This window comes from Phacochoerus africanus, chromosome 10 (genome assembly GCF_016906955.1).
Source record: "Phacochoerus africanus isolate WHEZ1 chromosome 10, ROS_Pafr_v1, whole genome shotgun sequence".
NCBI lineage: Eukaryota > Metazoa > Chordata > Mammalia > Artiodactyla > Suidae > Phacochoerus > Phacochoerus africanus.
Genome location: NC_062553.1, coordinates 43458228 through 43476361, shown reverse-complemented (window position 1 = coordinate 43476361; position 18134 = coordinate 43458228). Strand labels below are relative to the sequence as shown.

The following is an 18134-nucleotide window of genomic DNA, read 5'->3' as shown; positions in this document are numbered from 1 at the left end:
TGGTTTCTTTTTGTTTGTTTTGATTTTTAGGGCTGCACCCTCAGCATATGGAAGTTCTCAGGCTAGGGGTCTATTCAGAGCTACAGCTGCTGGCCTATGCCACAGCCACAGAATGCAGGATCCCGGACCTATTGAGCAAGGCCAGGGATCAGTCCCACATCCTCATGGATACTAGTCTGATTTGTTTCTGCTGAGCCACAATGGGAATTCCCAAAGCACCTGGTTTCTGATGAGGCCCATCTTCCTGACTTGTAGGCAGCTGCCTGCCTGCTGTGTCCTCGAACAACCTTTTCTTCATGCTTGTGGAGAGAGAGAGAATCTTTGGTGTCTCTTCCTCTTCTTTTAAGGCCAGCAGTCTTTCTAGATTATGACCTCATTTAACCTTAATTGCCTCCTTAAAGGCCTTACCTCCAAAAACCATCCCATTGAGACTTAGGGCTTCAACATATGAATTTAGGGATGGGCACAATTCAGTGCCCAACAGGTGGGAAGCTGGGGAAAGAGAATTAGGATAGAAGGGGCATATGGAGTATTTTATTTTTCAGGTAGATTTCTTAGACATCCGTTGTGGAGGACAAAGAAGTTATCAGCTGAGTGTAATGAATTAGTGACTATACAGTATTTTTTGCACTGCATGTCATTTGCCTTCTCTTTGGTGTGATCGAAAAAGTCTCTGTACTATTTATTTTGGGGCTTTTAGGTGAGCCTGAGTTTAAATACATTGGGAATATGCATGGCAACGAGGCTGTTGGACGGGAACTGCTCATTTTCCTGGCCCAGTACCTGTGCAATGAATACCAAAAGGGGAATGAGACCATTGTCCAGCTGATCCACAATACCCGGATCCACATCATGCCTTCCCTCAACCCCGATGGCTTTGAGAAGGCAGCATCTCAGGTGGGTGTCTGCTTGCTTTATTTCATGGATTGCACATATATGCTCATTTATAAGGAATGTGCTCACATGAAGTGTACAGAGAGCGCTGCGGAGGGTGTAAGTGATAATGGTGTTCAATTTGCTAGTGAGGAAGATCAGAAGGTAAGCGATGGTGGATGAGGGTTTCTTCAACAGAAATGTGAATAAGAAATTTGGTTAGTAAGTCAGTCAGTATTATTTTGTTGTTTAGCAAATCATATTTATTCGTTCACATTTGTGACTAGGCAAGTTTGTGTCTAAAATCTAGACATATGAAAAGTCTCTTCAGCCACATTGAAGAGTGAGGCCGTTGCAGATTCTGAATGAGGCGATGCCATAGCGCCCTCTACTGAAGTCTGTTTATGATGCATGAAGTAATAAATTAAAAAAGCCAAACAAACCCTCCTACCCCTAAATCAAAATTAACTTAATATACTTTAACTGTTAGAGAAGCTAGAAAGTAGTGATGTTTTCAGAGAAGATATGTAGAGTGCTCCCATTTTGTTTGCTCACAGGTGGAGGACGTTTTGTTGTTTTCTACTGTTTCAAATAATTTTCTTATTTTATGAGAACATATTAAAGTATGTATTTAGTATGTTAATCTATGGCTAAGAAATTTTTTTGCATCGTAAAAATAAAAGATCCAGTGACTTGATAGTTTGACCTTGTCTGAAATCTAGTCAGTGGATTTCTGTAAGTATAACATTGATATAATTGTTAAAGTTATAAGAGAAAAATTCTAGTAACATAGAGAATAAAATTATTTACTATTTTAAGGTGATATTCAGAACTTTAAGACAGGATGGATAACAAATTATCACTGCTATTTTATGTCTTATAGATTTTTATTCCTCAGGCTGAACTTACACGAGTTTAGAAATACGGAAATTATCTCTATATTATAGATTTAATATAGTTTAACAGTGAAACAAGAAATCTACTTTATAGAATATAACTGAATAGCTTAGAAATTTTTATTAAATTTCCAGATTATATGATTAGTGAAATGAAGGGTTTAAAATTGAACAGGAAATTTTCAACTTACAGAGTTGAAACAAAAGTTCTAGAGCTCACCATTTTTATGAAGACTATAAAAGAGAGGCTCATTGGTGTTCCCACTGAGGCTCAGTGGGTTATGAACCCAGCTAGTATCCATGAGGATCTAAGTTTGATCCCTGGCCTTGCACAGTGTGTTAAGGATTCTGCCTGGCTATGACCTGTGGTTTAGGCCGGTGGCTCAGATCCTGCATTGCTGTGGCTGTGGTATAGGCTAGTGGCTACAGCTCCAATTCAACCCCTAGCTTGGAAACCTCCATATGCCACAGATGTGGCCCTAAAAAGCAAAATAATAAATAAATAAAAGATAAAAGAGAGGCATATTGCTAATTTGTAAATAATTCATGTTAAGCTCAATTTAAGCATCTAACCTTTAGTAATTTGTTCTTTTGAATATTTCAAAGTAGAGTTCTGTGGTTTTTCAGAGGCAGTGAGTATTTTACTTAAGCCAAGTACAGAGTGGCATGCCGTGAGACATACACTCTATTATTAGTTCATATATATGTGCTTTTTTGCAGTTTAATGTTAAATATATTTTAAGTGTAATTATTATTAATATTTAAAATATTATTCATTGAAAATACTTTCGAAATGTGTGTAACAAATACTTTAAACCTGGTACTGATACCTTCATGAGTATATCAGTAATTTGGTGAAAATGTCATTGTGGGAGGATATTGTTGAAATGAGTGATCTTAAAAAATGATTTTAAAAATCATGAATAAGACCTTAAAGTCTTAACTCATCTTATTTTTAATTTAACAATAATAGTAAATGATCTTCCTCTGTTTTTTGTTTTTTGCTTTTTAGCCTGGTGAGCTCAAGGACTGGTTTGTGGGTCGAAGCAATGCCCAGGGAATAGATCTGAACCGGAACTTTCCTGACCTGGACAGGATAGTTTATGTCAATGAGAAGGAAGGTGGTCCAAATAATCATCTGCTGAAAAATCTGAAGAAAATTGTGGATCAAAACACAAAGGTAGAGAATGTGTGTGGTTTCCTTGGGTTCTGTTCTCCATCCTGAGGACACAGGTCTGTTATCTTCATCATGGTGAAGGCACAGGAATCCTGTGAAAGCTTGAGCGGGATAGTTCACTACACTGTCAAAGTCAAGGCTGGGATGCCTGGGGCCTGGAAATCAGTCCTACCCCAGGACTGGTCAGGGGTTTAGGAAGTAGGAGGCAGGGGTAGATCAGGATGGAGGAACCTGGTTGTGGATATTGTGGAAAGCCTTTTTGGTCTTTTCAGAGGCCCTTCATCAGCACATCTGATCAGCACCTCCGATCAGCACCTCCTCCAGCATCTCATCCTGTTGACCTTTTTCTTCTTTTCCAGAACTTTCTTCCCCTTTGTTTTGCACAACTCTACTTTCTCCTGCCTCCTCTACTGCCTTTCAAATTGCAACTGTTTCCTTCCATGTTTCTTCTGCCTTGGCTTAAACAATGGCCTTCAGGGCCCCATCTGCTACCCTCATCTCTTTCCCTAGGTTTCTGTCCTCTCCTGTACCTTCAGTGCGATGGATTACACAGGTTCTCTCAGATCTCTATGGAGTTCTGTTTCTCTCTTTTACTTGCTCACAAGTCCCTTTATCTGGTGACATTCGGGGCCTCATGGTCAGCATGACTGGAAACAAGTCTTTCCCTAAGAAAACACTTACTTGATCATGCAAAGCCTGAGTTTTCCTGTCTCTGTCATTCACTAGTCATGTTACCAGATCTCAGCATGTTGGCTCTGACACCCTTCAGCCTCGTCTTCCTCTGCAAACTCAGGCCCTGTGGCCTCCTGCCCTGACAAGGAAGGTAGCCCCCATTCTTGCTTTGGGTTCAGCTTCTCCCACCTGCATTCAGTCTTCTCAAATTCCTCCAGAGTGATATTCATACACAAATTATTGCTCTATTGCTTAAAAACCTAACTTCGCCAGCTCCCAACTGCCCAGAAGATAAAGTGAAAACTCAAAATGTCAGAATTGTATCCATTCTTTTTTCTCACATTACCATGCTCCATCATAAGCGACTAGACATAGTTCCCAGTGCTACACAGCAGGATCTCATTGCTAATCCATTCCAAAGGCAATTGTATCTGTTAACCCCAAGCTCCCCAACCACACCACTCCCTCCCCCTCCCCCTTGGCAACCACAAGTCTATTCTCCAAGTCCATGATTTTCTTTTCTGTGGAAAGGTTCATTTGTGCCATATATTTGATAATATGAGAAAAAAGAATGTATACATGTATGTGTAACTGGGTCATCATTTCTGTATAATAGAAAATTGATAGAACACTAAATCAGCTATAATGGAAAAAAATTAAAATCATTATATATAAAAAATGTCAGAATTGGGTGATGGTTTAGGGTGGAGACTCTAAAGCCAGCCTCCTTGGGTCAAACCCTGGTTCTGTTCTTGATGTGTGAGTTTGGGAAAGTTATTTAACCACTCTGTGTTTCTGCTTCTTCATCTGAAATATGGAGATGATTATAGTATCCTCCCCATAGCGTGGTTATGAAGATTGAATGAGTTAGTACCTAGAAGTGCTGGAGGTCAGGACCTAGAATTGTTACTAGCGTGTCAGCCTAGTTTCTCGGTGCTCTGTTATGGGCCACAGGGTCAGATGGACACACTGACATACCAACTAAACATTTGGTGCCTTCAGGCCAATACCATTTGATCACTGTTTCCAGTTACATGGAGGGGAGGCAAGCCCACCGCGGAGGAACAGTGAGGACTGTGGTCAGCAGCCCCCAGCGCCTCTTGTGTCTTTCCAGGCAATTCTGCTCTGGCTTGTCAACTTCTTCTAGTATCTTTCCTAAGTGAGAACTGGGAAAGGACAGTGTCCTCCTTTTATTAATAGTTCCAGGGCTATTCAAGTTTCCCTTGGCCCCTGGCAGCTTGCCAGCTCACCCACTCCTTAACCTGGCTTTGATATTCCATATACTCCCTGAGTGTACCACTTTCTAATAATTTTGTCTTCATATGTGTTGTTGTTCTAGCTGTCCACAGTGCTCTTCTTGTTCCTTCCATGTCACCTCCCCTGCAAAGTCTTCCTCTGTACCTCCAAAAAGATCCTGTTAAGCCTGCCTTTATGTTATTTATATATACTTCCAGTCTGGTGCTTTGAGTTGCATAGAGCTTTATATATGTTATAATTTATTTATATACCTGTTTTTTGATTCTAGATTTCAGTTCCTTTTTTTTTTTTTTTTTTTTAAATTTTATGGCCACACCCACAGCATATGGACCTTCTCGGGCCAGTGATGCACTGAGCCACAGCTGTGACCTAACGCAACAGCTGCAGTGATGCTGGATCCTTTAACCTACTGATGGAACTCTCACTGCAGCAATGACCCAAGCTACTGCAGTTGGATTCTTAACCCACTGAACCATGGCAGGAACTCCTAGATTTCAGTTCCTTGATTACAGGAATTAGAATTCCTGTTTGACTCTGACATATAGTAGGCTGAAAGCCTATTATGAATGAGTGCAATGCAGCCTGGTAAGCAGATCACAACATCTAAAAACCAGACATGCAGTCAGCACGTGGTTGGGACACTGGGTTGTTGATCCAGGAAAGAGGGATTCTCCTGCATATATTTAGGGTTCATCTAATCCTAAATATATGAGTGGGGACTGGTCTGCGAAAAGGGCTGCCAGGGCCTGAGGAGTTTGCAGAAGCTGATAAGTGAGTGACCTAAATGTTCCTGCTTCTGACTCATAGATTTGCAGTTTCTCAGCCCCAAACAATCTTTCCTGGGAGAAAGGAGAGCTGGAAAAGCATAGGGCTGGGATAACCAGAGGAGAGAAGAGGGTAGTCTTGTGGAATGAGCTATGAAGTGGAAGACAGAAGCAAAAACTATTTTGGAAGCCCAGTGTGGATATTAGCCCACAAACTTTCCCCACTGCTTACATTTACTAGCCCATGATGTCTGTTAAATAGGAAGAATGAGAAAAAGAATTCTTAACTATCATAGAAGAATTGGGAGTTCCCGTTGTGGTGCAGCAGAAATGAATCTGACTAGGAACCATGAAGTTGCGGGTTCGATCCCTGGCTTCTCTCAGTGGGTTAAAGATCCGGCGTTGCAGTGAGCTGTGGTGTAGGTGGCAGACGAGGCTTGGATCTGGTGTTGCTGTGGCTCTGGCGCAGGCCGGCAGCTACAGTTCCGATTAGACCCCCAGCCTGGGAACCTCCATATGTAGCGGGTGTGGCCCTAAAAAAAATATCATAGAAGAATCATGAAATAAACTCACGTTGACAGGATATTAGATTAGCTACCTTGGTGCAAGTGCCATAATTTTCCACCAGCACTAACCTTCCTCTTCCCTAACGGAACCTGTGTAATATTTGCATAATATGTGTTTGTATTAGATGTTTTCATACATCTAGCTTAAGAATGCTTTTGAAAAACATGTTTGCTCATGTTATTTTAAAAAAAACTAGAGCTTTTACTGAAAAAAATCTCAGTGCCAGTACCTTTTCTGGATAAAGGTAAAATAAAGAGAAATATATACAAGTTAAATTTTAGTCTCTTTTCTGGAACAGAAGGAAGATTTTTTTCCATTGTACTGAATCTTTAGTAAATCATGGGGCAATATTGCCTGTGTCTGGTTCATCTCCATTTTCTTTCTTTGTCAATTAGATTGAGACAGGGTTTGGACCTAGCCCAGAGCAAGATACATAGTAGGCATTTCATTAATGCTATTTCATATCCCTTCTTTCTCACTTGCCCTTCTTAGCCTTAAAATGGTCTGTATATATGTAGGTCTGTTTGTATATATTTATTTTTATTAAGATATACTTGGCATATAACATTATGATTTGATACTTATAATGTCTTACGAAATGATCACCATAATAAGTCTAGTTAACATCCATCACTACACATAGTTACACATTTTTTTCCTTGTGGTGAGAACTTTTAAGATCTCTCTTAGCAACTTTCAAATATACAACACAGTATTACTAATTATAATCCCTATGCTGTATATACATACCTAGGACCTATTTATTTATAACTGAAAGTTTGTACTTTTGACCCCCTCCACCCATTTCACCTGTGTCCAACCTCCTGCCTCTGGCAACCACCAGTCTGTCCTCTGTATCCTTAGAGAGGTTTTAAAATTTCTAGGGTTGTAGGAATCGAGGTTAAAAAAGGAAGATTCCTTATTTATAATAGTCAAGATAGGAAAGCAACCTAAATGTTCATTAACGGATAAGGAAGATATGGTATGTACACAATATAATACTACTCAGCCATAAAAAAATGAAATTTTGCCATTTGCAACAACTTGGACGGATTTGGAGGGTATTATGCTAAGCAAATTAAGTCAAAGATAGACAAATGCTATATGATACCACGTGTGTGAAATCTAAAAGATAAAAACCAGTGAATATGATAAAAAAGAAGCAGACTCACAGATATAGAGAACAAACAAGTGATTAACAGTGGGGAGAGGGAAGGGGGAAGGGGGAAGATAGGTGTGGGAGATTGAGGTACAAAAATATTATGTATGAAATAAGAAAGCTACAAGGATATATTGTATAGCACAGGGGCATAGCCAGTATTTTGTAATAACTATAAATTAAAACTTTAAAACTTTAAAAGTTGTGGGTCACTGTGTTATACACCTGAAACTTATATAATATTGTACATCAACTATACTCATTAAAAAATGTATATTCCTGGGAGTTCCTGTCCTGGTGCAGTGGAAACAAATCCAACTAGGAACCATGAGGTTGCGGGTTCGACCCCTGGCCTTGCTCAGTGGGTTGCCAGCGTTGCTGTGAGCTGTGGTGTAGGTCGAGGACGTGGCTCGTATTTGACGTTGCTGTGGCTGTGGTGTAGGATGGCGGTGACAGCTCTGATTAGACCCCTAGCCTGGGAACCTCCATATGCTCCGTGTGAGGCCCTCAAAAGACAAAAAGACAAAAAAAAAAAAAAGTAGATTCCCATGAATGCTGAATCAGGAAGTCTTGGGTGTGTATGCTATGGGAAAGAGTGACAGAAAGGAATCTACATTTTTTTTTTCTCTTTTTATGACCACTCTTGTGGCACATGGAAGTTCCTGGGCTAAGGTCAAATTGGAGCTGCAGCTGTTGGCCTATGCCACAGCCATGGCAACACAGCCAGGGCAACACAGCCATGGCAACACAGCCATAGCAACACAGCCATGGCAATATCTGCAACCTATGCCCCAGCTTGTAGCAATACTGGATCCTTAACCCACTAAGTAAGGCCAGGGACCAAACTCACATCCTCATGGACACTATGTTGAATTCTTACCCCTGAGCCAAAACGGGAACTCCAGAACCTACATTTTTATCACGTCCTCCAGAATGCTCTCCCTTCTCTTCTGCACCTTTTTGAATACAAGCTCTCTGCTGCTCCTCGGAGTTCTTCCTGCCAAGTCGTTTCTCCTCTACTCTCTAGCACTTCAGCCTGTTCCCCTCCACCATTATCTAGGCTGAATACATGAATCTTGGCTTGAATTGTGATTAAAATAAGTCAAATAATTTTATTAAATTTATACTTGTCTTTAATGGCTAGAATTGTGAAGAAAATGGAATTAATAAGCTCTAATATATTTTAAGAGCCAAAGCCATCTAGTTATGGAGCATAACATTTGAGCTATATTTACAGTCTTTAAGTGGAAGTTTTAATTAAGAGGTCATAGCTGACTCTGGATTTGATTAAGGGTTCCATATTAAGGGTTTGCCAGAGCTTTCTCTCTGGATTAGTTAATATGTGATTACAGTAATCGGGAGCTTTTAGCATTTAGTCAGCTATTAGTAGTCAAAGAGAAACTGAATTTAACTTATCAAGTTGTGGAGTTTGATTGCTTGGTTTTGAATATCTGGTGATATGAATATTAGCAATAGTGTATGTATAGTAACTAACAATAGGCTAAACTAATAGCCACATATTCAGGACTGTATCTGTAAATTTGTTTCAAAAAACAGTTTAGAAGTTCTTTAAAAACTTTTTTTATTAAAAAGTAATATTTAGGAGTTCCCGTTGTGGTGCAGTGGAAACGGATCCGACTGGGAACAATGAGGTTGTGGGTTCAATCCCTGGCCTTGTTCGGTGGGTTAAGGATCCGCGTTGCTGTGAGCTGTGGTGTAGGTGGCAGACTTAGCTCAGATCTGGCATTGCTGTGTCTGTGGTGTAGGCCAGTGGCTGTAGCTCTGATTCGACCCCTAGCCTGGGAACCTCCACATGCCGTGGATGTGGCCCTAAAAAGCAAAAAAAAAAAAAAAAAAAATTTATATAAGCAAAAAGACAAATCAAATATAGATAAGAAGAAAAATAACCCATTATGCCCCCCCCCCCTTTTTTACTGTTTTTGACCACACCTGTACCATATGCAAGTTCCTAGGCCAGGGATCTAATCCAAGTTGCAGAAACTCTGGATCCTTGACCCACTGCACCAGCCCCGGAATCGAACCAACAACACCACAGAGACAAGCCAGATCATTTACCCATTGTGCTGCAGTGGGAACTCCCCCATAACCCTACATTCTTAAATGACCACCATTCACATTTTGGTATGTATCCTTCAAAATTATGTTTATTCATAAATTAACATGTAAATATATGGAAACATGTCATTTTGAACTCTTTCAGGTCAATAATAAATACTAGAATACAGTCTGCTGCAGGATGGCTTTGCCTCCTGAGCTCACACTCAAACCTACCTTTCACTCCACGGAACATTTGCTTGCTTCTCTATCCAAATTTACCTTATTTTCCCCCCGGAGACATTGTGATGTGCAACCTCCTTCCTGAAGTCCTCAGTGCTTCTCCAAACCATAGAGATCTTTCTTCTGAACTCAGTGAAATATCTGTCAGTACCAATCATTGGGTTTGAATAAATAGGGGGAATGGGTGGATGCACAAGCAAGAGGACTGAAAGAAAATTCAGCAGTAAAAGAAAAACTTTTGAACAGAATGTTATAGAAGAAATGTGTGCCAAACCTGTATCATATGATGTTAATGCTATTTTTTTGGAAATAAGCCTAATAAAACATAAATTCATTGCCAAAAAGCACATACATTAGATTTTTTTTGTTTAAGTTATCCTATATTAGTTTAAGGTTGATTTAAACCAAAATTTAAGTTGGATTTGATTTAATTTAAACTTTAGAAGCAAATATAAATGTGTATAAGAATTTAATACATAACAAAGGGAATGTTTCAGATTATTGTGGGAAGAATAGGTTATTCAACAAATGGGACTGAGACAAATCTATCTCACAAATATCAGCATAGATCAAAAGAAAATCTAGATATGTTTTGATTTCAATATAAAAAGTATAAACCTAGTAAAATTGGTAAATATAGCATTTCCTTTTATCCCTTTGGTAAATAAATCCCCCTTATCTATATAACTGGTGACCATTTAATAGTTATTGAATAAATGGGTGAAATAGAAAAGCAAAAGAAGAAAAGCAGTAGATTTGACAATATAAATATCTTAATGTTTTGTATTTTAATTATTATTGTTCTTAAATTTGAAAGGCAAATAACAAACTTGGGAAAACATAAGATGTAGTAGAGGGTTGAACAACTCTTGCAAATTAATAAACTAATTTCAGTAGAAAAATAGTTAAACCATATATAAATATGTCACCAAAGAATAAACATAAATGGGAATTCCCACTGTGGTGCAGTGGTTTAAGAATCTGACTGCAGTGGCTCCAGTTACTGTGGAGGTGCAGGTTTAATCCCCAGCCTGGCACAATGGATTAAAGTACCGGGTGTTGCCACAGCTGTGGCTGAGATTCAATCCCTGGCCTAGGTACTTCCATATGCTTTGTGTACAGCCATAAAATAAAAAAAAAGAATAAACGTAAATGGTCACTAAACATATAAAAATGGCTCCAGTTTTACTAATCAAAAAAATGAATTTTTTTTTTTGTCTTTTTGCCATTTCTAGGGCTGCTCCCATGGCATATGGAGGTTCCCAGGCTAGGGTTCTAATCGGAGCTGTAGCCATTGGCCTACACCAGAGCCACAGCAACGCGGGATCTGAGCCGCGTCTGCAACATACGCCCATAGCTCAAGACAACACCGGATCCTCAACCCACTGAGCAAGGGCAGGGATCGAACCCACAACCTCATGGTTCCCAGTCGGATTCGTTAACCACTGTACCGTGATGGGAACTCCAAAAAATGAAAATTTAAAAAATTCTATTTATTATTATGTATTATATATTTATTCTATTATGTATTAAAGTGACAGACTTAAAAAACACATATGCTATGTTGATAAGAATGATTAGAAATGACAAGTTTAATATACTGTTGCTCAGTATGTTGCTGTATCTTACAGGAAGGCAATCTGGAATACTTTTTTTTTTTTTTTTGGCTTTTCTAGGGCTGCAACCGCAGCATATGGAGGTTCCCAGGCTAGGGGTCTAATCGGAGCTGTAGCCACCAGCCTATGCTAGAGCCACAGCAATGCAGGATCCAAGCCTTGTCTGCGAGCTACACCACAGCTCATGGCAATGTCAGATCCTTAACCCAGTGAGTGAGGCCAGCGATCGAACCTGCAACCTCGTGGTTCCTAGTCAGATTTGTTAACCGCTGAGCCACAATGGGAACTCCCTGGAATACATTTTTTTAAATTAAGAAATATGCTTAGTTTTTGGTCAGTTCATTTCATTTCTAGGGAAATTTCCCTTTAAAAAATATGGATCTGGGCAAAGAGTAGCTCCAAGTTTGTTCACAGCATTGTTTTTTCATAATAAATCAATATCCAGCAATTGGTGATTCCCCCACTCCACCTTTATTGAGGTATAATTGACAAATAAAAATTATATAGAATTAAGATGTGCAGTGTGGTGATTTGATATACATATATGCTGTTCAGTGGTCACCACAATCAAGCTAATTAACAAACCCATCACCTCACAATTACTTTTTTTTTTTCCTTGTGGTGAGGATACTTGTAATCTATTCTCTCAGCAAATTTAAGTACACATATAATAATAATTTAGTATTATTAAGTCATCTGGGAGTACAGTAGATCCTCAGAGCTAATTCATTATGTAATTGAAAGTTTGTACCCTTTGACCATCATCTTCCCATTTCCCCCTCCCCTCCCACCAACTAGAGATTCCTGATGCTGGTGTGGTGGCTTAAGCCAGACTGCTGGGCTGGAGTCCTGCCCCTCCACTCCCAACTGGGGGCCTCATGTGTTCCCAGACTTCCCTATGTCCCAGTTTACTTATCTGTAAAATGGGGGTACATACAGCTTGTGGGTGGTTGTGAAAATTCAGTGTGTCACACAGAAAGTATTAGCTGTTATTTTGTTTGTGTTTAAAAATAAGTAGTATCCATACATGAGCTACTACTCAGCCATTAAAACAATGATTGATTTATTTATTTAGCTTTTCAGGGCACACCCACGGTATATGGAGGTTCCCAGGCTAGGGGTTAAATCAGAGCTACAGCTGCTGGCCTATGCCACAGCCACAGCAGTGTGGGATCCAAGCCGCGTCTGTGACCTCCACCATATTCACAGCAACGCTGGATTCCTGACCCACTCAGCAAGGCCAGGGATCGAACCCGAATCCTCATGGATACTAGTTGGATTCACTTCTTCTGAGCCACAATGGGAAGTCCTAAAACAAAAATTAGAAGGCTATTCAGTGACTTGAAAAAGTGTTATCTGTTGTCAAGCAAACGAGGTGGTGTACAAAATGGTATGTAAATGATCACATTAAAAAACTTTGTAAGTGCATTGGAAGAAGACTAAGAAAGATTTATGAAAATGTTAGCAGTGCATATCTTTAGATGGTAAAGTTATGGGTAATGTTAATTTCCTTTATGTGTCTCTCTTCTACATTTCTACAATGAACAATTTTTATAGTGAGAATAAGATAAATCAAACAAATAACAAAATAACACCCTATTCTAAATCACTTTTTTATTTTTTAAATTTTTTTGTTTTTATTTTTTCCATTATAGTTGATTTACATTGTTCTGTCAGTTTCTGCTGTACTGCAAAGCGACCCGTTTATACATGTATATACAATCTTTTTCTTACCTTATCCTCCATAATGTTCCATCACAAGTTACTATTGTAGTTCCCTGTGCTATACAGCAGGATCTTATTGCTTATCCACTCCAAATGCGATAGTTTGCATCTATTAACCCCACTTTTTCATAATTAAGAGTAGCCTACATGAAAAAATAGGACAGTTTTTGTTTTTTGTTTTTTGGCTGTGCCAGTGGCATGCCAAAGTTCCAGGGCCAGGGATCAGATCCATGCCATAGCAGTGACAACACCAGATCCTTAACCTGCTAAGGGAATTCCCCCCAAAAAGGATAGTTTTGCTACATTAAAGCTGACATACTGAAAATAACATGGGATTTATAGTTTCATAGACCGGATTTGAATCTTAAAGTTCTGAGTGTTAACATGTCATTAACACTCCCAATATTCAGAGTCTCCTCTGAGAAACGGGGATGGATATCTTTTCTTATGCCAATGGGGATGTTGTGGCGCTCAATAAAATAGTGTATGTGAGAAATATTCATAAACTGAACAGAGACATACAAGATCTGATTATCACCATCAATACCTACTGATGCTCTTAGTATTTCTGTCCCAAAGAACAATATGAATAACATTTTCAGTAAAAGATTTTTTTTTTTTTTTAAATCAAAGAGGTTTAAAACTTGGGAGCTTGTCTTATTTTTGGGGTGGTCGCACTAGTGGCATGTGGAAGTTCCCAGGCTAGGGGTCTAATTGGAGCTACAGCTGCCATCCTACACCACAGCCACAGCAATACGGGATCTGAGCTGCATCTGTGACCTACACTACGGCTCATGGCAATGCCAGATCTTTATCCCACTGAGCAAGACCAGGGATGGAACCTGCAACCTCATGGTTCCTAGTCAGATTTGTTTCCGCTGAGCCACAACGGGAACTCTGGAATTTAATAAGAGTCTTACTAGTTGCTATTAAAAACTTAGCACATACAAGTATCAAGCTATTGGCTCAGATTCATTTTTTGGTATAAATTTCTTTCCTTCTTTCTTTTGCTTCCAAGGTATGGGGGCTATGAATCATTCAAAAGACAACATGAATACCTGAAACTTTCGCCTTTGTTTTAATTTATTTTAAAATTTCTTTTATTATTTTAATTTTAATTAATTTTTTATTACTAAAAAAATTTTTTTAGAGTTTTGGGTTTTATTTATTTATTTTGCTTTTTAGGGCTGCACTGATGGCATATGGAAATTCCCAGGCTAGGGGTCGAATTGGAGCTATAGCTGCTGGCCTACGCCATGGCCACAGCAACACCAGATCCAAGCCACATATTCGACCTACACCACAGCTCACAGCAACACTGGATCTTTAACCCACTGAGTGAGGCCAGGGATCGAATCTGCATCCTCATGGATCCTAGTCAGGATTGTTAACTGCTGAGCCACAAAGGGAACTCCTAAAATTTTTTTAAAGATTTTTATTTTTTCTATTATAATTGATTTACAATGTTCTGTCAATTTCTGCTATATAGCAAAGTGACCCAGTATACATACATATACATATATACATACATTCTTTTTCTCACATTATCGTCCATCATGTTCCATCACAAGTAGATGATCATCCCAAAGAAAACTACTTAACAGTGAAATCTGAAAAGACTCAATTTAATTTAATTTAATTTTTTTTGCTATTTTAGCGCCACATCCGAGGCACATGGAGATTTCCAGGCTAGGGGTCGAATCAGAGCTCTAGCCTCTGGCCTACACCACAGCTACAGCAGGATCCGAGCCTCGTCTGTAACCTACAGCACAGCTCATGGCAACACCAAGATCCTTAACCCGCTGATCGAGGTCAAGGATTGAACCCGCATTCTCATGGATCCTGGTTGGGTTTCTTAACAGATGAGCCACGAAGGGAACTCCCAATTTAATTTTTTAATAGAAAAAAATGTTTGAAATAGTTGAAGGACATTAGAAAAATAGTAAGCAAAAATTGAAAATAAAATCTACCATGTATCTAGAGATGAACCACCATAAAGAAAGAACCCTGTTCTGTGGCTCAACTATTTTTTTCCTCCTTGTTTTTTTCTCTTAGTTATTATTAACAAAAACCAGATGGAGATGTCCCCAAATCTGCAAGTGATTTGTATGCTGATTTTCAAGTTGCAAGGAAAGAAAAGCTGGCAGCTCATAACAGTAGAACTTTTAAGGAAATGTAAACACTACCAACGTGGTTTTTATTATGAGTTTGAGAAAGGGAATGCTACTCCTTTTTTTTTTTTTTTTTCCTTTGACAACCACCACAAAGTGCTTGGCATAAGACTAGCTTTCGGTTGTTGGTGATTTATTTTTTACCTTTTTTATGTCTTTTCTGTCAAATGATCCCACCAATGGCTGCCACATTTATAATCCTTTTAATCTCTTCTTTAATACAGCTTGCTCCTGAGACCAAGGCTGTCATTCATTGGATTATGGATATTCCTTTTGTGCTCTCGGCTAACCTCCATGGAGGAGACCTGGTAGCCAATTACCCTTATGATGAGACTCGGAGTGGTAGGTGTTCTCCCTGCTTCTCTCTCTCTCTCTCTTTTTTTAGAGCTTCACCCGTGGCATGGCATATAGAAGTTCCCAGGCTAGGGGTGTAATCAGAGCTACAGCTGCCGACCTACACCACAGCCATAGCAATGCCAGATCCCAGCCAGGTCTGTGACCTACATCACAACTCATGGCAATGCTGGATCCTTAACCCACTGAGGGAAGCCAGGGATCAAACCCACATCCTCATGGATACTAGTCCGATTTGTTTCTGCTGAGCTACAATGGGAGCTCCCCTTAATGTTCATGGTTTGCAATTACTTTAGGAGGGCTTATTGGATGATTTCTATAATAGACTTTTAAGGGACTGGTCATTAAGTGATTTTTGCCTGTAGAAATATACCTCTTGTACAGGAACATCCCCTATTTTATGTGACATCCCTTATTTCATGTGGCATTGGCATATATATCTGTTAGAAAAAGACTTTTTTTTTTCTTTTTACCACTGCACCTGGAGCATATGAAAATTCCCAGGCCAGGGGCTGAATCACAGCTGCAGCTGCCCACCTAAGCCACAGTCACAACCACACCAGATCTGAGCTGCAAATGCAACCTACACCACAGCTCAAATTAATGCTAGATCCTTAACCCACTGAGCGGGGCCAGGGATCTAACCCACATCCTCATGGATACTAGTTGGATTCACTAGGGTTCATTACCACTGAGTCACAACAGAAACTCCCGGTACAGGTACATTTTTTAAATTAAAAATTTTAACAATGGAAATCTGTTTACTCTTCCCAGGTCCAATTTACCTTGAGGTTGTCACCTTTTCTGGTGAAGTTTTCAATTCATAAGTAGAATGTGCATTCCACCCAATTTCTACTTTGTGGTTTCAGGAGTGGACGCTATATAACCTAAAACCTAAGCGTAACTGTCCAGTACTTAATCCTTCATTCCTTTCTTATAGTGACACAGCTAAAAAAATACATCAGCAAGCGACCAATGCTAGACCACTCTTCAGAAAGCATGCAGTGCCTCTCGGTCTGTGTCAATTTCTTAATCTTGAGGGTTTATTTTCCAGGGAGTGCTCATGAATACAGCTCCTGCCCAGACGACGATATCTTCCAAAGCTTGGCCCGGGCATACTCGTCCTTCAACCCGCCCATGTCAGACCCAGATCGGCCTCCCTGCCGCAAGAACGATGATGACAGCAGCTTCGTGGAGGGAACCACCAACGGCGCTGCGTGGTACAGCGTGCCCGGCGGTGAGTTTCCGGTTGGTTCTTTGCCAGACTAGTGGCTTCATTATAATTGGTCTTTGTATTTAGAGAAACTTCAGTTCTCAGTCATTAAGAAACGGTCTGAACCTATAGCTCATCCATTAAAATGAGCCAGCTTTCTGCATGATTGATTGCTATGTATGATTTTTTTTTTTGTTAATTCTTAAAAATCCTGATGCTAATTGAGATGCAGGAACTGAACTGAAGACATCCATTGGGAAAATACAAATTGAATATTGTCCAGAGTTCCTGTGGTGGTTCAGCGGTGACCAACCCTACTAGTATCCATGAGGGTACATACTGGTTTGATCCCTGGTCTCTCTCAGTTAAGGATCTGGCATTGCCCTGAGCTATGGTGTAGGTGGCAGACTCAGCTGGGATCTGGTCTTGCTGTGGCTGTGATGTAGCCCAGCAGCTACAGCTACAGCTCCAATTAGACCCATAACTTGGGAACTTCCATATGCTGTGGTGGGCCTTTAAAAAAAAAAAAAAGACTAAATAAATAAATAGAATATTATTAATTGTCCTACCTTTCAAATTCTGACCTTAGGGAATAGACAGCATTCTGATTATATGTTAGTCATGCTTTGACTATCAGTGAATGTATATTTTAGCGGGCTGGCTTTGGCCTTTAGCATATTTTGGTCCACCTACTTTTGTTTTTATTTAATAAATTCCACTTGATGTGAAATATTTATTTTGTATTCTCTAATGCAGTAAGTGCTATTATTAGATCTGGAACCTCTTCACCTTTTATGGGGTCTGAAAAGGAAAACGCCTACATCACCACAGCTGGAGGAAGCATCTCTGCACACGGAGCCAGCTCTCCTGGCTCCTGGTTCCAGTAGGGACTTTACAGGGCTCTCATTTTTCTGGTACATGAATCACTCATAGTTGTGTCACATTGCCTCTACCAAGGATGAGGAGTGACCTGTAAAGATACTGCTTTTTTTTCCCACTGCCTAAGTACAATTTTCTGTGGCCCACCTGGAAGTAAAAGGAGAACTAGTTAGGACTAGCAGCAGTGGCTAATTATAATTTTTGGTGTGTTTAATATGCTTTGGTTTGTTGTTGTTGTTTAACTATGCCCTGAGAAAAATATTCTTCCTGATTTTTTTCTTTCTGCTATGTGTTTATTCTGTTTTTTAAAAAATTGAGGTTTAGGTGTGATGTACAATATTATATGCTATAGGTGTACAAAATAGTGATTCACAATTTTTAAAGGTTGTACTCTTGATGGACACTTAAGTTGCTTCCATATCTTGGCAATTATAAATAATGCTGCTATAAACTTCGGGGTGCATGTATCTTTTTTTTTTTTTGCTTTTTAGGGTCACATCCTGAGCATATGGA

General features: G+C 39.5%; 1 protein-coding gene across 1 annotated transcript in view; it reads left to right on the top strand.

Moving 5' to 3' along the window:
• CPE (carboxypeptidase E) overlaps positions 1–18134 on the top strand; it is a 125111-nt gene that overhangs the window by 89912 nt on the left and 17065 nt on the right. The window contains exons 2-5 of the mRNA XM_047799024.1: positions 701–897; positions 2782–2949; positions 15400–15517; positions 16584–16766. Coding sequence (XP_047654980.1) covers positions 701–897; positions 2782–2949; positions 15400–15517; positions 16584–16766 — 666 coding nt within the window. The remainder of the gene's footprint in view (positions 1–700; positions 898–2781; positions 2950–15399; positions 15518–16583; positions 16767–18134) is intronic.